Source organism: Orussus abietinus, unplaced genomic scaffold (assembly GCF_000612105.2).
Source record: "Orussus abietinus isolate OABI.00-Male unplaced genomic scaffold, Oabi_2.0 scaffold51, whole genome shotgun sequence".
In the NCBI taxonomy this organism is placed as follows: domain Eukaryota; kingdom Metazoa; phylum Arthropoda; class Insecta; order Hymenoptera; family Orussidae; genus Orussus; species Orussus abietinus.
The window spans coordinates 409573-432263 of record NW_019394250.1 but is presented as its reverse complement, the minus strand read 5'-3'; the positions used below and the strand labels follow the sequence as shown (position 1 = coordinate 432263).

The following is a 22691-nucleotide window of genomic DNA, read 5'->3' as shown; positions in this document are numbered from 1 at the left end:
GAAGTTATGTTATAATATGAATTTTAAAAAAGAATCTACATTACTTCATCGCATTTCTCAACTTTTTGTTTTATGGAGTTAATCAATGTGTGCACTGAGCGGCTCATATAAGAAAAAATCGGTCTGTGGCCGCCATGCACGTTGGTAGTGAAATTTCCACATTAATGAAAGTTATTAATTACTGCTCTTTCATGAAATGTCCTCACATATTCGATACTGGTTGTTATGGGCACAAAAATGCAAACAAGCAAGGATGAATATAAACAATAATTGTCTGTTAAATTAACTGACAATGACGGAATAACGCACTGACACTAATGAAAACGTTTACGCAGATTGTTTCAATACTTGTTCTGTTGCGCCATAAACGTAATTATTGTTCCTGTCTTCATGGCGTAAATCTGGAACTTCGCGATTTTCAATTAAATTCGTGAATACAACAATAACGCGGTACCAAACGCCAAGTCAATATTGTTCGATTGTTTTAAAATTCGAAGACCTTAGTGAAGTTGCTCTTAAAGATCGTATACGTAATTTCAGTACATTTTCTGTACCAAGTTTCTATCTATCTTTGCTTTGGCGGGTCTGGAATGAACACGTGGATCGAAAATTTCATAACATTTGATTTGTTTTTCAGGATTAAACTATAATAGCGTTTTTGCTCTGTCTAATATATAATAATACACCCTAGACATGTATGAACCTAATAATGTGTCATTTTATTACCTTCGCATGTAGAACATGAAACAAACTTTTGCGGGATGTTTATTCTAAAAATATTGTTCTCAGCTAGTATTTTCAAAGACTTTAACATTGTTTTCTTGCAAGATTACAATCAGGTAATGAATGGTTCTCTTTACACCCCGAATGTGTTTTTGGTGGGTGATATTAACTAGGAAGGTGCGATATGCAAATGATCTTTGCCACCGTGATATAATACCCACTTTCCTACGAAGCATTTTTTATCTTCTGTACCGTGGTCAATTTTTCTCTGATATTAAGTGGTAATAACGGTACTAATTTGAGACATTTATCAGCTCGAGGGAAACACCATTTCACAGCATCGACTTTTTAAAGTAAAACTTCTTAAGGCACTGCAATACGTTTAAGTTCCCACGTGATGTAAGGCGAACGTATTGAAAAATGCTTTTTTCACAGATAATCGCTACTTACATTAATCTTTAAGCTACAGAATTGACACAATTTGTGTAAACGTGTCCGTTAATATTATTTAATTTAATTTTGTTGTCCAAGAAGCGAATCAACTGATATGGCCATCTTGATATTAAATTACCGCTCATTATCATACGTATCTTATTCAAAATTCTTCGTTTCGCAGGCAATTACTAGTTACAATCATTTTTATGTATTAGAATTAAGACAAAATGAGTGAATATTTTCGCTAGTGTTTGTGCGTTATTTTCCCAATTAAGGATCTAGTAAAGCCACGATAGCCTTATTGAATTTCGACGTCAGAGACGAAGAAATCGCGTAAAATTCCCAGTCGGTTCGCCTACAAAATGAAAAACATTTGCTAACAAGAATCACTACGCGAAGATAGGTATTCACGAAATATGTCAACCGGTCAGCTGATATGGCCAACTTGACACTAAAATTACCGCTCATTATCATGCGTATCTTATTCAAAATTCTTCGTTTCGCAGGCAATTACTAGTTACAATCATTTTTATGTATTAGAATTGAGACAAATCGTGTGACCATTTTCGTTAGTGTTTATGCATTATTTTCTCAATTAAGGGGCTAGTAAAGCCACGATAGCCTTATTGAATTTTGACGTCAGATACGAAGAAATCGCGTGAAATTCCTAGGCGGTTCGCCTCCAAAATGAAAAACATTTGCTAACAAGAATCACGACGCGAAGAAAGTAGGTATTCCCGAAATATGTCAACCGAGTAAAAATCGAGTAAAATTCCCAGTCGGTTCACGTACAAAATGAAAAACATTTGCTAACAAGAATCACGACGCGAAAAAAGTAGGTATTCACGAAATATGTCAACCGGTCAGTTTATGACGGATCGTGCACTTCCAAACGAGATATCACTCTCCGAAAATTGGCCTGTTGACGAAGTTAGGAGGTTTCCGAGGTGACAATTCGACAATGAACACTATTTCAATGCCTGACACGTTTTATATATCCACTGATCACTCACATTTGATCAAAAGCGTTAAAATTGTAGTCAAATACCAATTGGAAATTTCACGCATTTTCCTCACCTCTGACATTAAAATTTAATATGACCAACCTGACTTTACCCTTAAATTTACGGTCAATTACTATTCATATTCATCTTTCGGCGTTAGTATTGTTTTGGCAGAAGCAACCACTACCGGATGCGTAAGGGTCTTTCATTGAAGAATAATAAAGAATAATCTCTACGTAGTATAACACCCACACTGAACAAATATAATTATTATACGTGCATAAGATTTCTGATATATGCGTTCATATGTATAGTAGACGTATATAAAAGTATATCAAAAGGCCTGGGATATGTACAAATGTCTGCATCATCTGTATATTGTATGCGCATTTCTGAACATTCTGCAGACATGTCATATACATCCCACCCTGAGAAGTATGTATATTATACGTATGTAAAATATTTGGCACACGTATGTACCGTATGTACGTAATATACCGTACCGTATGTACCGTAGATGCAGATAAAATATCTGACATAGGCATACGTACGTATAATAGACGTATAAAGATTTATGAAATGTATGTGAATATATACGTATATGAAATATATATGTGTTATACGTATGTGGCAAATAAATTTTTCTTTCCTTAATATATATGCAACTTGCGTATGTTAGATGTCTTTTGCATGTGCAATACTGTAGATACAAGTGCATGTTAAATAGAAATATATTATACGTTTCTATATGTATTTAATTGTTGAAAATGTGAATGTCTAGTAACGTATATAAAATACATACATTATATGAGTATTTTTACTTTCTGAGATTCATAACCATTCCACCATTACATATATGTATATCAGAAATTTTGTTCCGTGCAGAATAACGTCCTCGGCAGTTGTCTGTCAGTACATTTGAACGGGTTAGTCTAGTTAATAACATTCCTTTTTAACTAAGAAGTCTCTTTTCTAACATACATGGCGGACACGCACCAACTTTTTACTTTCATGCGATAAGAAACAATCTAAATCGAATGAAAGAACAAACATGGGAGCAATTTCGGATCCTTGCTGCATGATGCTTCCGATGGTGAACCACAGCGAATTCTTCAGAGTGAATTGATTCTCCAGCTCTTCCGGTTCGTCGACACAAGGGTACGGATTGTTCCATTCGGCTGGACACAGCCGACCGATCACAAAGAGCAGCAATGAGACCAATATGTACGACACGATGAGGTAGAGCCAAACGTCGTTGGAAAACGGCGACAGGAAGGAGAACAAGCTCGGTGGGGACTTTGTCGCTTTCTTGAAAAGAATACTGATGCCTGGGGATGAACATTATATCACGCGTGTTAGCTTATAAGCTACCTGCAGATAGTACTGACGAATGTTCACCAGTTCTGGCAAAAAGTGTAAAACCAAGGCCTGATTATGATTGCAAAGCCAAGACCAAAACTGGTAGTACTGAAGAATATTCACCAGTTCTGGCAAAAAGTGCAAAACCAAGGCCTGATTATAATTGCAAAGCCAAGAGCAAAACTGGTAGTACTGAAGAATGTTCACCAGTTCTGGCAAAAAGTGCAAAACCAAGGCCTGATTATGATTGCAAAGCCAAGACCAAAACTCCACCACGCAAGACCACTGCTCGACCGAGCAAGGCCTAGACTATAGTAGTCTTGGTCTTGCTCTTGCAGTTGCTCATCGCTAACAAGTATACCGGTCGTTAAATACCTAAGTTCATAAACGGCAAGGTGAAGTCTACCGCACTCTCGCGATCAGCGGTGATCGTCAGATCCGTAATTCCGAGGTCTCCTTCCTGGAAATAAAAGTTTTCACTTCAGTAAGCTCCTACTCCGCAAGAGCGAAGGGTGCTAATGCGTACTAAGCATGTAATTAGAGGTACCTGTGAATTAACTTATGGCGTCAGAACTTTCTCCAAGGGAGTTCTTCTAACAGGATTATTGAAACGGATACTTAGACAACTTGTGTCTACCGATAATCTCATTGTCGACTGAAGGGGTGAGGGAAAGGAAAAGAGCGTGTGCGTGTGTTTCGCCTTTTCATATTCAATTTACCTAAGCATCGCATTGAGATTAATATACGTATATCTAAACTATTAAGAATACTTATAATATATGGACCGCTCATTGAGTGCCGCTCGCAGATCGCTGAGAGAAAGAGAACTATGGCAATCGAGTCTACGGATTTCTGCGCTGGTCGCATGCGCAGTAAGTTCTTGGCAGTTGATTGACAGCAATATACATATTCACATACGCAAATTACTTCACTGCACAGTCCTGTTGCACAGACATGCGTAGACCCTATCGCCAACGTCCTCGTTCTCTCACCGTTCTGTTAGACCCATTCAGAGCTATATTCAAGTATAGGGAGGGAGCGGCCCATCAAGACTCTCGGTAGTGTTTCGAGCCAAATACATTTTTGAGCGAGAAGCTCATAGGGTTGAGTGATGCGATATACTATACGTCTCCGTTCTGTTAGACCCATTCAGAGCCATATTCAAGTATAGGAAGAGAGCGGTACATCAAGACTCTCGGTAGTGTTTCGAGCCAAATACATTTTTGAGAGAGAAGCTCGTAGGGTTGAGTGATGCGATATACTATACGTCTCCGTTCTGTAGACCCATTCAGAGCCATGTTCAAGTATAGAGAGGGAGCGATCCATCAAGACTCTCGGTAGTGTTTCGAGCCAAATACATTTTTGAGCGCGAAGCTCGTAGGGTTGAGTGACGCGATATACTATACGTCTCCGTTCTGTTAAACCCATTCAGAGCCATATTCAAGTATAGGGAGAGAGCGGTCCATCATGACTCCCGGTAGTGTTTCGTGCCAAATACATTTTTGAGCGAGAAGCTCGTAGGGTTGAGTGATGCGATATGCTATACGTCCATGGTTTTCACTGACTTCCGAGTGAATAGCTCCTCGGATCGAGCAGACCGCTGGTGGCATCCTACCGACATTGTCTTTTAACACCCTGGGGATTTCCAGAGTCGTCGTGGAGGTTCTCGGTCAAGAACCTTTCGAAGCGATCGCAAAGCAGCTGGGGAGGAAAGGGGGGTAAACGTTTCACCATGACTAGCCTCGAAGGACTCTCTTGTCATGGCTCGACATTAATCGTGAATCCAAAAAAAAAAGATGGAGTCTGGATAATGCGAGCCTGTAGATCTCAGGTGCGTCCAACTTTTTCTGCTGCTTCTCGAGAAAGATCGATTTCACGGGCTTCCCAGACTTCGTGACGCTGCAAATTGCGAATGGAGATCTTAATACACCTCACACGATCCCTCGGAACGTGATAGGATAAACGGTAATAGCGAGGAGGATTATCGCCGTATCGCTATTATCGACCCTGTCGATAAGCCGATGGAGAAAACGAGGAAGAGTCGTTGCTCGATGGAGACTCGTATAGCGCGACGGCTGCTGAGCCGATAAGGATCGCAGAAGTATAATTCTCGTGGAGGCGGAAAGATAGCAGCACCCTGCAGCGTCGCTTGGCATCGACTCGCGCAATTCAAAGAATTCTCATTGTCTAACCGGTGTAATAATGTTATTAAGAATCTCTAGGAAACTCTTAGAATTCGGTATTCTGGACAACAGTGGGTACGATTGGAATCGGTATTTCAATGAAATAATAAAATGCTCATCTTTTAAAGAAGTGGATATGTTGCACGACATTGCTGGCCGGTAAAATTGCAACACCAAGCACTAAAAATAAGCAATTAATTAGACAATAACGTTATTAAGAATCTCTAGGAAACTCTTAGATTTCGGTATTCTGTACAACAGTGGGTACGATTGGAATCGGTTTTTCAATGAAATAATAAAATGCTCATCTTTTAAAGAAGTGGATATGTTGCACGACACTGCTGGCCGGTAAAATTGCAACACCAAACAGTAAAAATAGGAAATTAATCAGATAATAACGTTATTAAGAATCTCTAGGAAATAATGGAAACTTCATCTGCGTCGTTCCATAATTTTGCCAAGTAAATTTCATTGAAACAATTCCACGTTTATATTATAATTCAACGTGATATGCATGAAGTTGAATATTCTATAGTTATATGCATTCAATGTATCATGCTCAATAAAACTTGCGTTTTATGTGCGTAACTGATACGATCGTTGTTTAAATTATCTCCAGAGAGTTCTTCAAAACATTGCTGCGTCAGTACACGTGCATACAGGTAGAAATAAAGACGTTCTACTAACACCCTGCATTATCTTAAGCATCATTCCGTCCCATTGGCCGGTCCTTTTATTAAGGGATCCATAATTATCGTTGCCCCTGTGATCAAACGTGTAATTGAAGTGCAGCATTTTACTGAGCTCCTCGATGATGTCAACGGCGAAACCCTCGTATCGGTCGTTGCCAGACATTGTTTTTTCCGATTCCTTCAGCATTCCGTAAGGATGCGCCTGGAGAACAGAAACAATTTATGACAGTATTGGATTTACCAAAAATTCTTACAAGAAAATATAAAGATGTTCATTTCTTAAATTTGACAAAGAGTGGCGGAGGTACGTCAAAAGGTTAACTGACAGGTTATAGAAACGGAAAATATGCATGACTGACTGAAGGTGCAATTCAATTAATAATAATAAATGTCAAATTTCTGTTGTTAATCATTTTTGTCAATCAATTCATCAATACATAAAAACTCTTTTGTTAATGTCGCAAGACTTTTCAGCCAATCCAACATCATCGATGACCACGTAGAATGGAAGATCGAATAATTACTAACAACGCTAAGTATTACATATAAATGAAAACATCGAAGAAGGACGACTTATTTATTTAAAATAAGAAAATATAAAGATATGTTCATTTCTTAAATTTGACAAAGACTAGTAGAGATACGTCAAAAGGTTAACCGACAGGTTATAGAAATGTGAAATATGTATGACTGATTGAAGTTGTAATTCAATTAATAAAAATAAATGTCAAATTTCTGTTGTTAATGTCGCAAGACTTTTCAGCCAATCCAACATCATCGATGACCACGTAGAATGGAAGATCGAATAATTACTAACAACGCTAAGTATTACACATAAATGGAAACGTCAGAGAAAAACACCTTATTTATTTGTCAATGTTATTACAGTTGTGTGCGTGTTATTTACAAAAGGTTATGCAAATGAGCTGCAGCGGTCGTTTATTAATTCTCGTCACCGTCCGTACCATGAACCGAACTTTCCATGAAGTTCACATTTTTTCAGCTGGCTAGAGAAAAACAGCGAACTTTTTTACCGAGATGATTAATGAGTTAGTAACAAGAAAGGGTTTAGTGTTCACCAGACCAGAGGGAATTTTTAATTTCTAAAACAATAGTGAGCTGTAATCATTAGGGGGTTCAACATTTTCTACATTTTACAATTATCAACTTTTAATTATTTTTAATTGATGACCATCACGACCCCCGAATATCTGCGAATGTAACAGTATGTATATCACAAAAGATGGAATTATATCCCTTTGAGAGATTTCAAACATATTCAGAAATCTATAAAACCTGAATTATTAACAAGTGTTAAAAGCAAATTACTTTTATTATTTCTTGCTAGAATTGTTTCATTGCAAAACTTTATGTCTTCCGAATTAGTTGACCGCTAATATTTTCTTTGATCTGTTACACTAAACACGAAGATTATTAGGAATGGGTAATGATGAAGTAATATGTTTGTCTGACATAAGTTTCATGCATGAAATGAACAATACTACATTCACAGTGGGATACGTACCAATGAAATCAAAACAACGAAGGTCTTGTTTTGCAAACTTTGTTCCGAGGGATCCTCTGGGATTACAGTTTTATGTATCCACTCGATCCCATTGGAGCTGTTCCACGTTCCAACTTTATCTAAACCTTGTTGAGTAACTTGCATTATGTCTAAATGAAAATTGCTTCGAAATCCAGACGTGTCGAATTTGATCAAACCAGTCAAACCTTTCATTTCGCCCTGAAACATACAGAAACATTTTGAAGGCCCAAGGAAACGCCATTCGCGCAACTACTTCTCTCGATTGATCCTCCACATACCCATTGTTGCTTTAAATAAAATAATAACGTATGGAGCGTCGATAGCCCATCCGCGTTAATTGTTAGCATAAATTTAATCATTTTGTAATCACTCGAGTCAAGGCCCATGGAAACTCGAGGTCCTTCCCACGTGTACCGAAGGACCCGAGCCATCCTCGAAAGGGGGGAAATAAATTTGAGTCCGAGCATTCCCAAAGGGTCTCTTTTCGAGGGTTTTCGTCTAAGGTACGGGACGACGTCTGGCGAACAGATTTTTTAACTTTCGAAAAATTCTGAAATCCGCTTCTGGCGACCAAACGTCGCTCGAGGGTTTTTTCCGCAAATCCGCGGCTTACGTGACCGGCCGTTTCGTGAGTGCCTTCGAGGGTGGAAACCCTTCGAGAATTTGTCCCTGCCAATGAGAATGCTCGACTCAAGTCCGACGTCCTCCCTCCACCGAGTTGGAGGGAGAACTATGCACTCGGATATTTTTTAAGACTTTTTATAAAGATCAGATACCAACCGAAAGTTGCCGGGACAACATCGGATCTCACAGAGTTCGCTGCCGAGTCAACGGAGAACTTAATCCTTTCGTTGCCGAGTCAACGTAAGCGCGAAGATCAATTGCCGAGTCAACTGATCACCGTCTGTCGGCAATGTTCGTACGATCGCGAAAGCCAACGAAGGAGAGCGAGATGCCGGGTGCGAACTGATTTAACAGATAATAATTTATTAACAACCGCAATGGATAAGAGAGGATAACAATCAAAATCTAGACTAAAACCGAAACGGTACAATCCTTTTTACGTTAACAAAGTATTGATCAAGTTCGTAATACGCGATCGAGCGGTGAGAAAAAGTATCTATTCTCGCGGGAAATGTTCGTTGGTTGAAGCGTGAGAGAAATCAGACTTTCCCCGGAGGAAAGATGGTACAGAGGCGCTTCAGGATGCTGGAATCGGGGGAGGAGATTTTAAGGAACGTCGTCGAGAATAGGTCAAGACAAAATTTGGATGCATTTACAAGGAGCGATGATTGGCAGCAGGGTAGTGAGAAGGGGAAAAGTTTATGCACTTTTGAGTCGTAGGTCGGGAAAACAAAAATGGGCTAAACGACCGCGGTGACAGAGGAGTACTCGATGGTACGAGTCGATGATTTGGAGTTTAAGATTTAACAAATGAGCTCAAGAGGTAAATTTACGTGACAAGAAGAAAATGAAGAGAGTCTCGGGATAACGCGAGACATGTGCGGAGCTGACAGAAAACAGACGCGGAGTCGAAAGAGAGGAACACCCAGACCGCTGGGAAAGAATGCCCTGCCCCGGGGGTTCGAGGGTCGCCTCTTACCCTTACCGGACGGGCAGGCGCCAGGGTGTCCGAAGGTTCGGCTGGACCGCTCTACTGTCTCCGTTACTCGATTTGATTTGTTAATAGCTCATTGTTTTTCACCTATTGATCTGAACACCGTCGTAAAATCACGCAATGTTCCTTGCCCGTAAAAGAAATATAGTCTATTGTGTTACCAAAATCCGGAATATATTTATTCTAAACGCGGAACCAGCTGCTGGCGGTTAATTCCCCCTTCAGCAAGACACTATCCGAGCCTGTCTTCTCCAGCCCGAGGATTTAAGACCCTCGGGGATTGACTGACAATCGCGAGCTGTTTAGTGTCGCAGAACAACGTAACAGTGCCTCACCTTTGTGGTGAACACCGTTAATATATCGTGCAGTTCTTACCAGTCTCATGAAATTGCTCAAACTGAACCCGTGTTCCCAACTTTGGGAGCCATCGCAGGACAGTTGCTTCACGTCACCCTCAACGGCATCTTGTAGTTGCTTAAGAGCTTGATAAAACAGTTGCACCGCGTCATACATCAACGCCGGCTCCGCACGTAACTGAGTGGGTGATTCCAATTCCCAGTCTGAAGCATAGTTTCCGAAAATGTCTTGAACAACTGGATCTCCAGGATCTATTAAACGTACCCCGGTAATGTTTACTTCGGAATACTGGTAAGGTTCTATATCGATGGCTTGCAGATCCTGGCGGAAAAGGAGCTTAATCGTGCTACTAGATAACGCAAGTGGACAACACTTTTGTAGACTTCAAGTCGATTCAGGCTACGAGAGGACCTTACCAAATTCGTTATGATGTACTTGTATCTATCCGACATGATTCCTACTTGTTGGGCCTGGATCAAGACCTCTGGCAAGATCTCATAACTGCAATCTAGGATGATGTCGAAATCGGTAGATTTTTTCACCATGCGGAGTACGCTTCTGTTGGTAGAAACATTTCACTTATTTATACTGGACAGTTTTATAATAAATTATTTTTCTCCCAGCAGAATTTATTTTACAATCTACAGATCATGATTGTGTGATATGAAAGGGTCATTCTATACATATGAAACGTCAAAATATTTGTAATACTTTTCTCCAATATGGGTGCACCGAATCATTTGAAACTTTAACACGTGATTATGCAAGTCCTGAGGAAGAACGTGGCGCTCCAGAAATTTAATAAAAAAAATATGTATTCTCAGTTTTAGTCTGGGCTAAATAACAGAATTGTTAACAAAAATTAAATTTCATGAGAAAAGAATAGAATTTCACGAGTTTCAAGACTTACCTTAAGGCGTCCTTATTCATGTGGTGAAATTTGAGATGGATCGGTAGATCCAATTCAGAGAAAATTTTCATAAACGATTTGACTCCTCAGACGCCAGTTTCATATCACCTTAAGATAATGTGAAAATGGCGTCAAAAAGGTCTCATCTATGAAACTTATTTCCGAACAGGATGTACCGAATCATTTAAACCTTACAATGTGAATATATAAACTATAAGGAAGGTCCTGAGGCCCATGCAATTTCAATTTGAACATAATTTGTTTACAGCCATTTACCAAATTTTTGATGAAAAATGAAATTTCGTGAGTTTTAGGGTCTCCTTATTAATGTGGTAAAATTTGAAACAAATTAGTGCACCCACTTCGGAAAATACTTTCACGAACGATTGACCCCTTAGATACCACTTTCACGTCTCCTTAAAGGGTCCGTAATTGTATCTGTACCAAGTTCTACAGCTCTTATGTAGTAGACGAAATGGAAATCAAAGTCACAGTGAACTGTATATGTACCTGAAGTCTGGACCTTTACCCAATCGTCGAAGTGTGACAATATTTCCTGTATTGCTCCATCGCTGAAGTAACATACGCATACGCGTTAAACTATCACCATCCTCGTATAATAGTGTAAAACTTTTCCAATGGAAGTCTTTAATAATCCGGTAGAATACCTGAATACAAGGCATGGTTACTACCTTTCCTTTTACCGGTAAATATTATAATTTATACATCTTTTCAAGTTATGGTAGAACAAAAATTTGAAAATTTAAGTAAACTGAATTATTGCATCTTTTGGACCACTAAGAATGTGTATGCCTTTATCATGTCGCAGTACCATGCAATAGTCATTACTTCGTTAGGCATCGTAGAAAGATTGGTATACGTTCTTGTGCAGTATCATATGAAAACTGACAATTTGATTTCATATAATCAGGAATACATACTGTAGAATATGTGTCAGCATGTGGATACAAATTGATTGCTTTTCCCCGAGCTGGTTCGGGATCCCATCTTACTGCAATGTGAGGAACTTCCATTGTGTCACACATGCTCTGAACATGTCCTGCGCTTGTTTTATCCTGGGGTCCGAAAATTCCAGCAACGCCTGTGCCGAGGAGCTCGCATACTATAATTAAAAAACTATTTAAACAAATTCTAATGGAATTTTTTTATCTGGACTGAAAGATAATTCCTAGGGATTTTAAGCTTCCACGAGCGTCGTTGTTCCTTGGGACGGAATGGCTTCTGAGTGAAAGCCGTGTTTGTTGTGTCTATTATCCGACGTTTCATCAACCTTGCATTGGCATCATCAGGACTACAAACGCTGATGTGATGACGTCTGCGTGTAGGAAAGTGTCTTTCATATTCAAAGAGGATAACTTGACTGACTCTCATCATCTCTGAATTTTAAAACTTCCAAACAAAGCTATCCCACCTTAAAAACACCCTATGTATGAATGGATGAAGAGGACAATACATCCAACACACCAAGAAGGAGCAAGACGAACAAACCCCGTCCAACAAAGATTTTCCACAATTCTTTCATACGTTCAGAATATTTCTGACTGCTTCAGCAGATTATTAAATTCCTTTGTTAGCCCTGCCACTGGACAGCAAAAATCCTCTATAGAAGGCCCGACCTGAGGTGCATAGGATCGGAGGGGGAATTACGAGCCAACCATGAACCTCCTCAATGGCGTTGGTTATGCAACGCTGGGGCCCTCTGAAGAACAACCCTAATTATGACACGTGAACCTGAAAAGCGGCCTAGTGTTTGCTTCATCATATCAAAGATTAAGTCCCTACAAATATTGACACTCAGACAGATCAGCACACTGTAAGTTCGCTGATTAGGACCATGTCTGATTCGTCTAATGTGGCATAATGGAAAGAAGTACCCGCGACAGAATGGCCAATGACGATTGGGGTGGTTATCTACAGTCTTGTCCCACCAATTGGCTGGTGTGACCGCCACGATGAACTCCGAACCGTAGAAGACTCCTCGCCCCTAGAGTTACCGGCGGGGTAAACGTGTGTAGGGCTCTGTAGGCGGGCCACGGGCGCCTGAGGAGCTGGCGGTAGGTACGTCCCTCTTCAACCGATCTGCCACTAATGAGAGCGCAAAGACGTTCTGGGGTCCGATGAGTACAGGAGTTTTTCATGACATTGAATCGACCTTGACCTCAGGGCGCTTCCTAAACCTAAAAATCACCTGCCCCGCCTAGTGGGCGCTGCACGAATTTCACGTTAAACGGACGTTGGGCTATCAGCGGAAACAGCAGGGTGCAAGGTGTCATTCCACTATATGGGGCGTTGGCATCTATTACGTCCCTAGCCGTCAAGACGCTTCTCAAGGCTTGTTGGTCTGGGGGATTCAAAATTTTCTGGATTCGTCACCCTGAGGGGGGGGGGGGGGGGCTGTTGGTAGATATTTCTGAGACTCAGAAAACCGATGCCGCTGATAATGCTCCTAGCAGGGATAGGCACAGTCCGGAGAAGTCCCCTGTGCAGAATACACAATTGTTATTCCTACCACTGAGAAAGACCTCAGTTGTCAGGAATCCCTTCCGCCCAACCTGCATGGCCTTCCAAAAACCCACAAGACGAACACTCCTTTCCGCCCTGTAGTATCAGTCTTTATCTCCCCCACACCCACTCGAACTTTCGTGGTCAAACAATTACTATTTCTCACCAGCAAATCCATCACCGCGGTCCAAACTCCATAGATTTTATCCAAAGAATCCACCAAATTAGAACCCAAACCAACGACATACGTGTCAACTTTAGCGTAGTGTCTCACTTCACCAACGTTCCAATCCTAGACACGATAGAACTCATACTATAGTACAACAAATCCCACCAGATTCGATCCCATTGATCCAACACCGCCTAACCTCCAGGAAACCAGGTATTTCTCGTGTCAAAGGGAATTTCACTAACCTAAATTTGCTAATCAAATTTAAAGGAGAAAGCTGATTGACGGACCCCCATAGGTGCAACCTGATTGGAAGACCACCAATCTCTACCACAGGTGATGCGTCTGCTTATGCTTCCCATTTTTTGTCAAACAAGCAACGCATAATTTTTGCATTTCAACGAATAGAACGAAACTATACACAGGAGAGTAAAACGAGGAACTGAGAACTAGAGACAAGAAACGCGACCACCTCAGTCCTCCATTTGAAAATTAGGATCTTTGTGTGACGAAAACACTTAAGGATCGGGCAACAGTGTTCTTTTGGATAATCTAGATCAGCAACAATATCCCCAACGCTGCGTGCGACTTGCATAAAAAAAATGTTAAAACGTAATAACTTGATATCATTGGCTTACCTATCTGAGATGCCTCGAAAACGTCCGTTTCAATTGTTCGCGATTCAGGTATGAGAGATGGATATGAAAACTCTCTGTTCTCGCGTCGATCTCTGTTCACCGACTTTACTGAAGCTTCAAATGCTTTTTTGATAATGTCATCCTGGTCGAAGAGACCGCCTGTGGTAATTTCATATTATCAATATGGTTTTTATGTCTCTAAAAATGCATGTTCCGGTGCAGCTCGGAAAATGGAGTATGTAAAGTATATAAATACTTCGTAACGGATCAAAGATTTAACTTACCTATGTGGACTTTTTTCAAAAATCCCGTGACGCAAGGCAGCACCGCCACCAAAAGCAATTTAATTAACATCTTATGATCATTCTGAAAACATGTACAGTGTGTTCTTTTATAAAATATAAAACAAGCAGTTTGGAGAAAACAAAAAACATATTAATTAGCAAAATTTTATGTGCTACGAACATACATAAATGAACATAGCAAAAGCCGTGTGATTATAACTTAAATAGTTTGTCACTATCTCATAATTGTTACGATTTGATATTACAAGATTAGTTTATTTCACTAACACGATATTCAATTTGGCTTTACATAATTCTTAATTGAACAGGCAAGTGTGCAGTAAAAAAACTTAATTCAATTCATTGTAACAATAATTTGTCTGTACTTAAACGTATTAATGGTAAGTTCAATGTATATCACACATTCAGATTCAAAGATGATCCAATATTAAGTTCATAATTAACATTAGTTAATATTAGAATAAAACTGATAAGTTCAATGTATATCACACATTCAAATTCAAAGATGTTCCAATATTAAGTTCATAATTAACATTAGTTAATATTAGAATAAAACCGATGAGTTCATTGTATATCACACAATCAGATTCAAAGGTGTTTCAATATTAAGTTTCTCGCAAAAAACGTGATCTTCATCTAGAATACTTAAAGCAAAAGTTAATAGATATTTTTTAAGAACTATCGATGAATTTCCATCAATCTCACGATGACGGCGTATTTTTTTAGAAGCCTGGACAACATGGTTATTTGGAGAGACAAGTTTAAATAAACATGTACCTCCAGAAGACGGATATCTGGACCTAAACGTTTCCGATCGTTAAGTTTTACGAATCCAAACGAACACTTAATAGTTCGGCAGTCTTTAACTAATGCAAATGTTTGCACTTATCCTCTTGACGCAAATATTTATGTCTACGCAGGGTATCGCCATCTTTATGCGTGTTTCTAATAGATAACTGCAAATAAAGATAATAATAAAGAAAATTCTTGAGATTATTTAGATTATTATTATGCGAAATTGAACCTGTGTAAAACAAGTTTTTAATAAAAGTTGCTTCCTTCTTTCATACAATACAATGTTACAAAACATAAATCAGGTTTTCATATAAAAAAAACTACAACTGGCTCTGAAATAACCTTGAAAATTACTTTAAAATAAATAATTAATATTATAGTTATTCTTCCTATTCGAAATGGACAAAATTTTCATTGACACTTTTCCTGCTTAAAATGCCCTTAAATTGCTTCGCTCATCAAATGTATCGGTGATTCAAGTTTAAATGTCCCATCCGATATGTGCAGTAGCTGTTTGTGAGATTGTGCAATGAAGAAAAAATTAGAGAGCGCGATTTATTTAATTATAAGACTGTGACAACAATCAAATCGCTCCTTTCTTGTAGAGGAACCGTATCGATGTCGGATCTTTTTTAACCCTCTTGCCCCCTCCCCAATAAACAAAATGATGCAAAATTTGCATGAAATTTGGCTCATAAAAGATCATAAAATGAGTTATAAAGATGTTGCTTAAAAGTCCTCATTTGGAAATCATATCTGCAGTGCACAACGATGAACCAATAATGCTTAAATATGAAAGAAAGTTAAGTACATGCACCGTCTCAATGTTTGTACGCATATGTACAGCTTAATTTATCTCACTGATGCAAAATTGACATGAAATTTGTCTCATAAAAGATCATAAAATGAGTTATGAAGACATTGCTTAAAAGTCCTCATTGGGAAATCATATTTGCAGTACACAACGACGAACCAAAAATGATTAAATATGAAACAAACTTGAGTATATGCAATGTCTCAATGTTTGTACGCATATGTACAGCTTAATTTATCTCACGCATTGCCGATAATCAATTGCAGCGTCTGTAGCTCGTATTTCAGTTATGGCGTGACAACTACCGCTAATTCTTGTTCAAATTTATTGTTTAACATGCGTACATATATTGCAGACATTTCATGCAGCAAATGGTCTGCAAATTGTTTGTGAATCGATTTTCATCGTCTTATGGTGATCATGAATTTTCTATCTGGGCCATTTTTTCCGATCTTTTACGTTCGATGACATGAAAAAGGAACGAAATCTAAGACCTCGCATAACGAAGTTATATTTAGGCGTCGTGCGTCGCGACGCCGGCGTGGTTCGCCCGTAAGACTTGTGACATAGATTTTGTGAGAAACAATTTTAAAGTCTTCATGCAAGGAATATCCAAATTTTCCTACGTATTTTGAACAGTGCTGAAATGAACTTTCCCGATATCATGACTCGTATGAAAGCTCTAAATTAAATAATTATATTTTTCACCGCTCACTGACTTCATCATTACAGTATGTACAATATTTTTCATATAATTAGCATTTATTTCGACTTCATCAGCCCGGTTAATTACTCAATTGTATCTAAAATGATTTTCATTTAACCGCTAATATGTAACTCGTTGAAATCTGTCTTTTGACAAGAGTGCAAGTGACATTTCACGCCACCTTCACGAAGTGGCTTGACAAAATTAGAAAAGTGGCATTGACCTCGAATTGCCAATCCGCATTTCAAGTGGAGGTTGAGTACCCGTTCAGTGTAGCTTACTCGTAAAAATACTTCACTTAGTTAAATGTTTATTACTGGCGAAGGTAACACGCACTGCATTACAATTTGTACATTTTAATTCACGAGTATGTAAATGTTATTCATAGTTTCGCGATCACTTTCCGTTATTTTTCCGAGTATATTGTCCTACTTGTCACGGAAATACAATTCAACCCGTACAAGTATTATAAGCATGAACTAATGTTCATTGTTTGTAGGTAAGAACATCTTATCGCTGCTACAACATTCCTTGTATACATTTTTACTTTGTAGAAAGCGATGTTAATTGTGGGAAAACGAGGAGCACTTGTTCGAAGATTGTTTATTGAAATTATTGTCGAGCTCTAGATCAATTTTCTATCAGAGATAATAGAATGATTTGCAAGTACACTTGTAAATTATCGTATCATGGGAAAATCTTATGTTGCAAATTGAATATGTGGTCCAGAAAAAGAATTTTATTTCGCAGGAACAAAATTTCACTCTTCGGACCATTTTTAACTCTTCTACTGTACTTTATTCTTATACGTGCGGAAACGTTTCAGTTGTACGTTGATAATGACACGAACAAACTATCAAATTTCTGACAATATTCCTATACTTTTTGTGTCTTTTAGAATAATATCCATCAACGTCAACTTAATCATTTTAAATATATGTTCCATTTAACCGGATATTAGATCATTGACATTGGTACAGTTCATCATTATTTGTACTCATTGAAGGTATAAGCTTCGATTAAATATCATTCGGTTTCAACTCTTGAACAAGTTGAACAAACGTCACACCATGACGTGTGTATGTTGTTATGTGACGGAAAAATCTTATGTTGCAAATTGAATATCATGCGCTTCCAAGTAAAGTATTTTGTTTCAAAGGAACAAAATTTCACTTTTCGAACAATTTTTAACTCTTCTACTGTATTTTACTCTTATACGTGCGGAAACGTTTCAGTTGTACGTTGGTAATGACACGAACAAACTATCAAATTTCTGACAATATTTCTTTACGTTTCATGACGTTTGGAATAATATCCATCAACGTCAACTTAGTCACTTTAAATACCTGAATGTTCCATTTAACCAGATATTATACCATTGACATTGGTATAGTTTATCGTTATTTGTACTCATTGAAGGTGTAAGCTTCGATTAAACATTATTTGGTTGGTTTCAACTCTTAAACAAGTTCAACAAGCGTCACATCATGAAATGTGTATCGAATGAATTAGTTTCACGTTATAAAAGCTGTTTGAAAATATGAGATGAGTGGGTGATTAATCAACGGTCAGCCAATACGCTCCGAAATGTGTTTTACTTACCTCTAGAACGCAATGAGTAACGAAACCAAAATATTTTGCTCAAACAAGAAAATGAGCTTCCGAAATGAACTCTCCGAAGCCGTAAGTTGCTCTCACGATTCATCTGGCACGCAAGCTCGTTCGTTCCTCTCTTCCACAACTTCGCTTTGGTCCACCCCACTACTTAAGACGAGTCTATATTTTCTGTCGAATATGTCCGTCGTTTGAATACGAGAATAGCATCATTCTCAGGAGAATTTCCAGCGGAAACTACCCTAGCAGCGCGGAATAATTTCTAAATATTTTTTTTCTCATTTTTGCTAATCTCAAGCGACGGATTTGTTAAAATGTCTTGTCATTTCATTTGAAAATATCTGAAATATTTGTTGAAAATCGTAATGGCATATTTAGTCTCAATAATTTATGAACACGTATCGAAATTACATTTTTTACTTTATGTTTATTATCGGACACTTCATTTGGTACCAAGAAACACGAGAAATTGTTGCAATATTTTCGATTCGCTGTGTCATTATGGAAGCAAAATGTGTGACTTTAATTTTAAATGTTGTTGAAACGTTTATAACATATTGGGCAAATAATATTTCAAAAACACTTATATTAAAATGGAACAAAACGTTCTATATATATAACTTACCGCGTTTAGAAGTTTATCCCGCGCGCGCCGGTTTCATCGCGGCCCCGAAAAGTTTCTACCAACGTCCGCTGCGCCGCGCCACCTAACGACTCTACTCTAAGAAGGAAAAAAGAAGCGCGTCTTTCAAATCCCGAATACCACTGATCTATATACTAACTGAATATCTGATACCCTACAAAATGGCGTGACATTTTGAAGCGACTACAGTGCCTATAGTTAGGGGCACATAAACTAATATCGTAGTATTCGCGTATGCGCCAATACAATGCGTCTTTTGACTGTAGATAGTACAAAAGATGTGAAATTAATTTTCTGGAAGAAAGAAATTGCCATTTTTATTAAAATATTTACGAGAAATATTAACGCACAAGAAATATTAAAACGTTTACGGTAAAAAAGATAACCGTTCTGTTTTAGTAGAAACTTACTTACAATATGTCCAACGTACCGTTCTACACGTAAATTATGTCTCTTCTGTCCTCTTCTATCTTAAACGTTTACCTTCGCGAATTGACAGTCCAAAATGTGCTGTTGCCGCAATTGATGGATTGACGGTTCAAAATTTGTACACATGCGCACAAATTATTTATTTAATATCACTGCCCATATGTAATGGCGCTGGTGTGCCTTGAATTTGTCGAAATCCTCTCCGTAAAGAACAAATAGGTACCAGCTATCCAGTTAGTATATAGATCAGTATCGAATACCATTACTAATATCTTTCCTTTATGGTCGCTTCGCAGCATCTTTCAGTTAACCCTTTAACTACGGAACCCTTTCGACATATGGGCGAAATTCATCAATACGTGCAGGCAAGATTGGACCAAACGTCGGACGCCTTTAGTAGCCAAGGGGTTAAATCGTATAAATAAAAGGGGATCATCGGATGGCTGTTAAATGATGCCCCATTTAAGTCCATTTTAAGTTAAAGGACTGCTACTGCCAACCGCGATATGACAACCCTGAAAAAATGTGACGGCTGCTTCATGTACAAGTGCTATGCCTTGTAACAGTGTCGGGCGCCAAATTGTAACGGTTGAAATTACCCTTAGAGAGGGACTTCTAAAAAAGACTAGGAGACAAATCAATAAGAATAAACGGGGAAGTCTAAAAGGTCTCTATATTAGACAAACAAGAATGAATAAATAAATAAAAAGATGCGCAAATTATAAATAGAATAAAAAGAGACCGAGACCAAAACGAACTTAAAAGAATAAATAATAAAATAATCGCTCTAACGGAAAATATAACAATACAAAAATAAATAAATATAAGAATAAAAACGCTACGTTGGAATAAAACGATACATAACCCGAAAGATGAATTAAATAAAATAAAATAGTACAAGAACACAAAACGCAAATAACGAGTAGCAACAATTAGAGAGAGAGAGAGAGAGAGGGGCTTAACTTGTCGTTTTGGGGTGCGTCATGGAGCAGTGTCGATCGGCAATAAAATAAATCGGCTTTTTATCCGTTCGCCGATTAAAATCCAATCCAATTCCAATGGCCAATACAGGGCCAGGCCTTCTGAGGTAAAATGAGGCAACTCCTGGCCAGATCGTGCGTCCACGATCTTCCTCAGAAATTTATCACGGCCTATTATTGCGGCAGCCGACTTCTATCTCTTCAACGGAACACCTCTTAGCCTCTTGGTTCCCTCTTTCTTCATCTCTCCCTATTTCTCCCTCCATCTCTCCCTTTACATATATTACTTATTATATAAATACATTCAGAATGACCACTACAGCCTGCACAGCGTGTACATTTTCTGCCTGCACATTCGCGTGGTAAAATTTCAAGCGAATCTGTATACCCAATTCAGGGAATACTTTCATGACCGTATCTTTCAGATATATAAAAGCTGACTTTCTTATTACCTTAATACTTGCAGGAAATCGTTCGATCTTCGCAGTTCACGTTTGATTTCCTTTGCGATCAGTAACAACGCAGTGAAGACCTCTCGAGTTAAAACGACAAAAAAGTTCGCGCAGTTATAAAAGAGTCATAGCCTTCGTCTTAAAATTTAACGAACCCTTCTTTAAGGAACGAAGGGACGAGATCGATCGTAAAGTGCGTGGAATTTCTAGAGACCGGAATCGCGGAACATTAATACTCGGGCAACGACGACCCGAAGGCAATTTTGTCGTAAACCTTTCCCTAGGACGGCGCCGTTCGCGGTAACGCCGGTGCCAATTATGTTGACCCCGAGGCAATGCTACGATAATCGCGTTAATAAGGAAATGTCTAGTATCCCCCTAGTGATCATGTAAATTCCCCTAATAAACTTCCCTACTGATCAGCAGTAAAACAAGTAACTGGCTTCTTCCCGTAGAAGTTATCGCCGAGGAACGCTCGGCTTGGGAATAAAAATTGGATTAATTAAAATTACCCATACTTTCCTTATCAATGGATTTCTTCGATAGATTCCTTTTATTCGTGCCCATATTTAGCGGATTAGACCTTTTGCTGTTGACGTTCTTATGCAAGTCTTATTCATTTTATTATAAAAATTCGCTAGTTAAATGTTCGTACTTGGAATACAGATTTTAAATGCCTGCAACGTTATCGCGTATTATTGTGATCATTGTCAGATGTCAGAATGCAAGGGTTAATCTTCAATCTCCTGATTGGAGTGATGTAGCCTGAAGCACATTTAAGCAACATTGTTTAAATGTTCGTACTTGGTGTCGCAGTGGAACATAGATTTTAAATGCCTGCAACGTTATCGCGTATTATTGTGATCATTGTCAGATGTCAGAATCTAAGGGTTAGTCGCTCTTGAATCATCTGATTTGAGTGATGCAGCCTGAAGCACATTTAAGCAACATTTGGTCATGGACAGTGCAGGGCACGCTTGCTCGAAAGAGTGTCAATCAGGGCTCAGCATTCCAACCACATCCCGTCCTGTGTCTTGATAGAGGAAAGGGAAGAAAGCGCAGCAAGAATGCAACTTTCCATTTGTAGTGGTATTCTCATTTTAAATATTCGCGCAATCGTCTGTCATCGGTGTCTGAGGACTCTATCGGGTTGTGCGTGTAAATACTCAGGTGCGACAATTTAGGCAAGACCGGAGAACCAGCGCTCGCTCACTTGACAGACAACCTTCGTCCAGGGCACATCACGAGGAGGACTCTACGATCCAAGGATCCAGGATAATGGAGTTAAGTCGAGGGCGAAGTTGTTACCGCCACTCGTTGACCAGCCCTTCAGCCTTCTCCGACGCCCCTCCAATATCTTCACTTCCACCGAGCGCATCAAATATTCGAGCTCTGAGGTTATATACATCTTAAAATTCTCATCGTGCGTCGGTACTTGCTGGAAAGTCCAGCATTTTACAAATCTTTGTGACATGAAGCTTGAACGCGGCAACCAAATTTTATAAATTTCACTCAGGAATATTGCTCATCGACCTTAGTTTGCCATGGACTCGTCCACAACCCTGACAACATATGAAATGGACTCTTGATTATGTTAATGACTGGCACAGGGAGCAACAATCTTGGTACATTTATTCTATAGTGAACAAGAAGCATGGGCCTTGTTGCCCACATGGGCCTTAATACCCTAAGGTACCTTATTCTACCGTTTTGAACGATACATCACAGTAGCAGCTTTGGTCAATTAATTCATTGAACGATACACCATTATAGTGGGTTTCCGCTGGACTCTATAT

The 22691-nt window shown here is 38.8% G+C and overlaps 1 protein-coding gene across 1 annotated transcript in view; it reads right to left on the bottom strand.

Moving 5' to 3' along the window:
* Positions 1–18458, bottom strand: part of LOC105696119 (glutamate receptor ionotropic, kainate 2) — a 28103-nt gene extending 9645 nt beyond the window's left edge. The window contains exons 1-11 of the mRNA XM_012418315.1: positions 18380–18458; positions 14442–14523; positions 14158–14316; positions 11769–11950; positions 11338–11495; positions 10334–10475; positions 9936–10238; positions 7922–8140; positions 6392–6598; positions 3897–3981; positions 3214–3490 (exon numbers count right to left, since the gene is read on the bottom strand). Coding sequence (XP_012273738.1) covers positions 3214–3490; positions 3897–3981; positions 6392–6598; positions 7922–8140; positions 9936–10238; positions 10334–10475; positions 11338–11495; positions 11769–11950; positions 14158–14316; positions 14442–14511 — 1802 coding nt within the window. The 5' untranslated portion in view covers positions 14512–14523; positions 18380–18458. The remainder of the gene's footprint in view (positions 1–3213; positions 3491–3896; positions 3982–6391; positions 6599–7921; positions 8141–9935; positions 10239–10333; positions 10476–11337; positions 11496–11768; positions 11951–14157; positions 14317–14441; positions 14524–18379) is intronic.
* Between the last annotated feature and the right edge of the window lie 4233 nt (positions 18459–22691).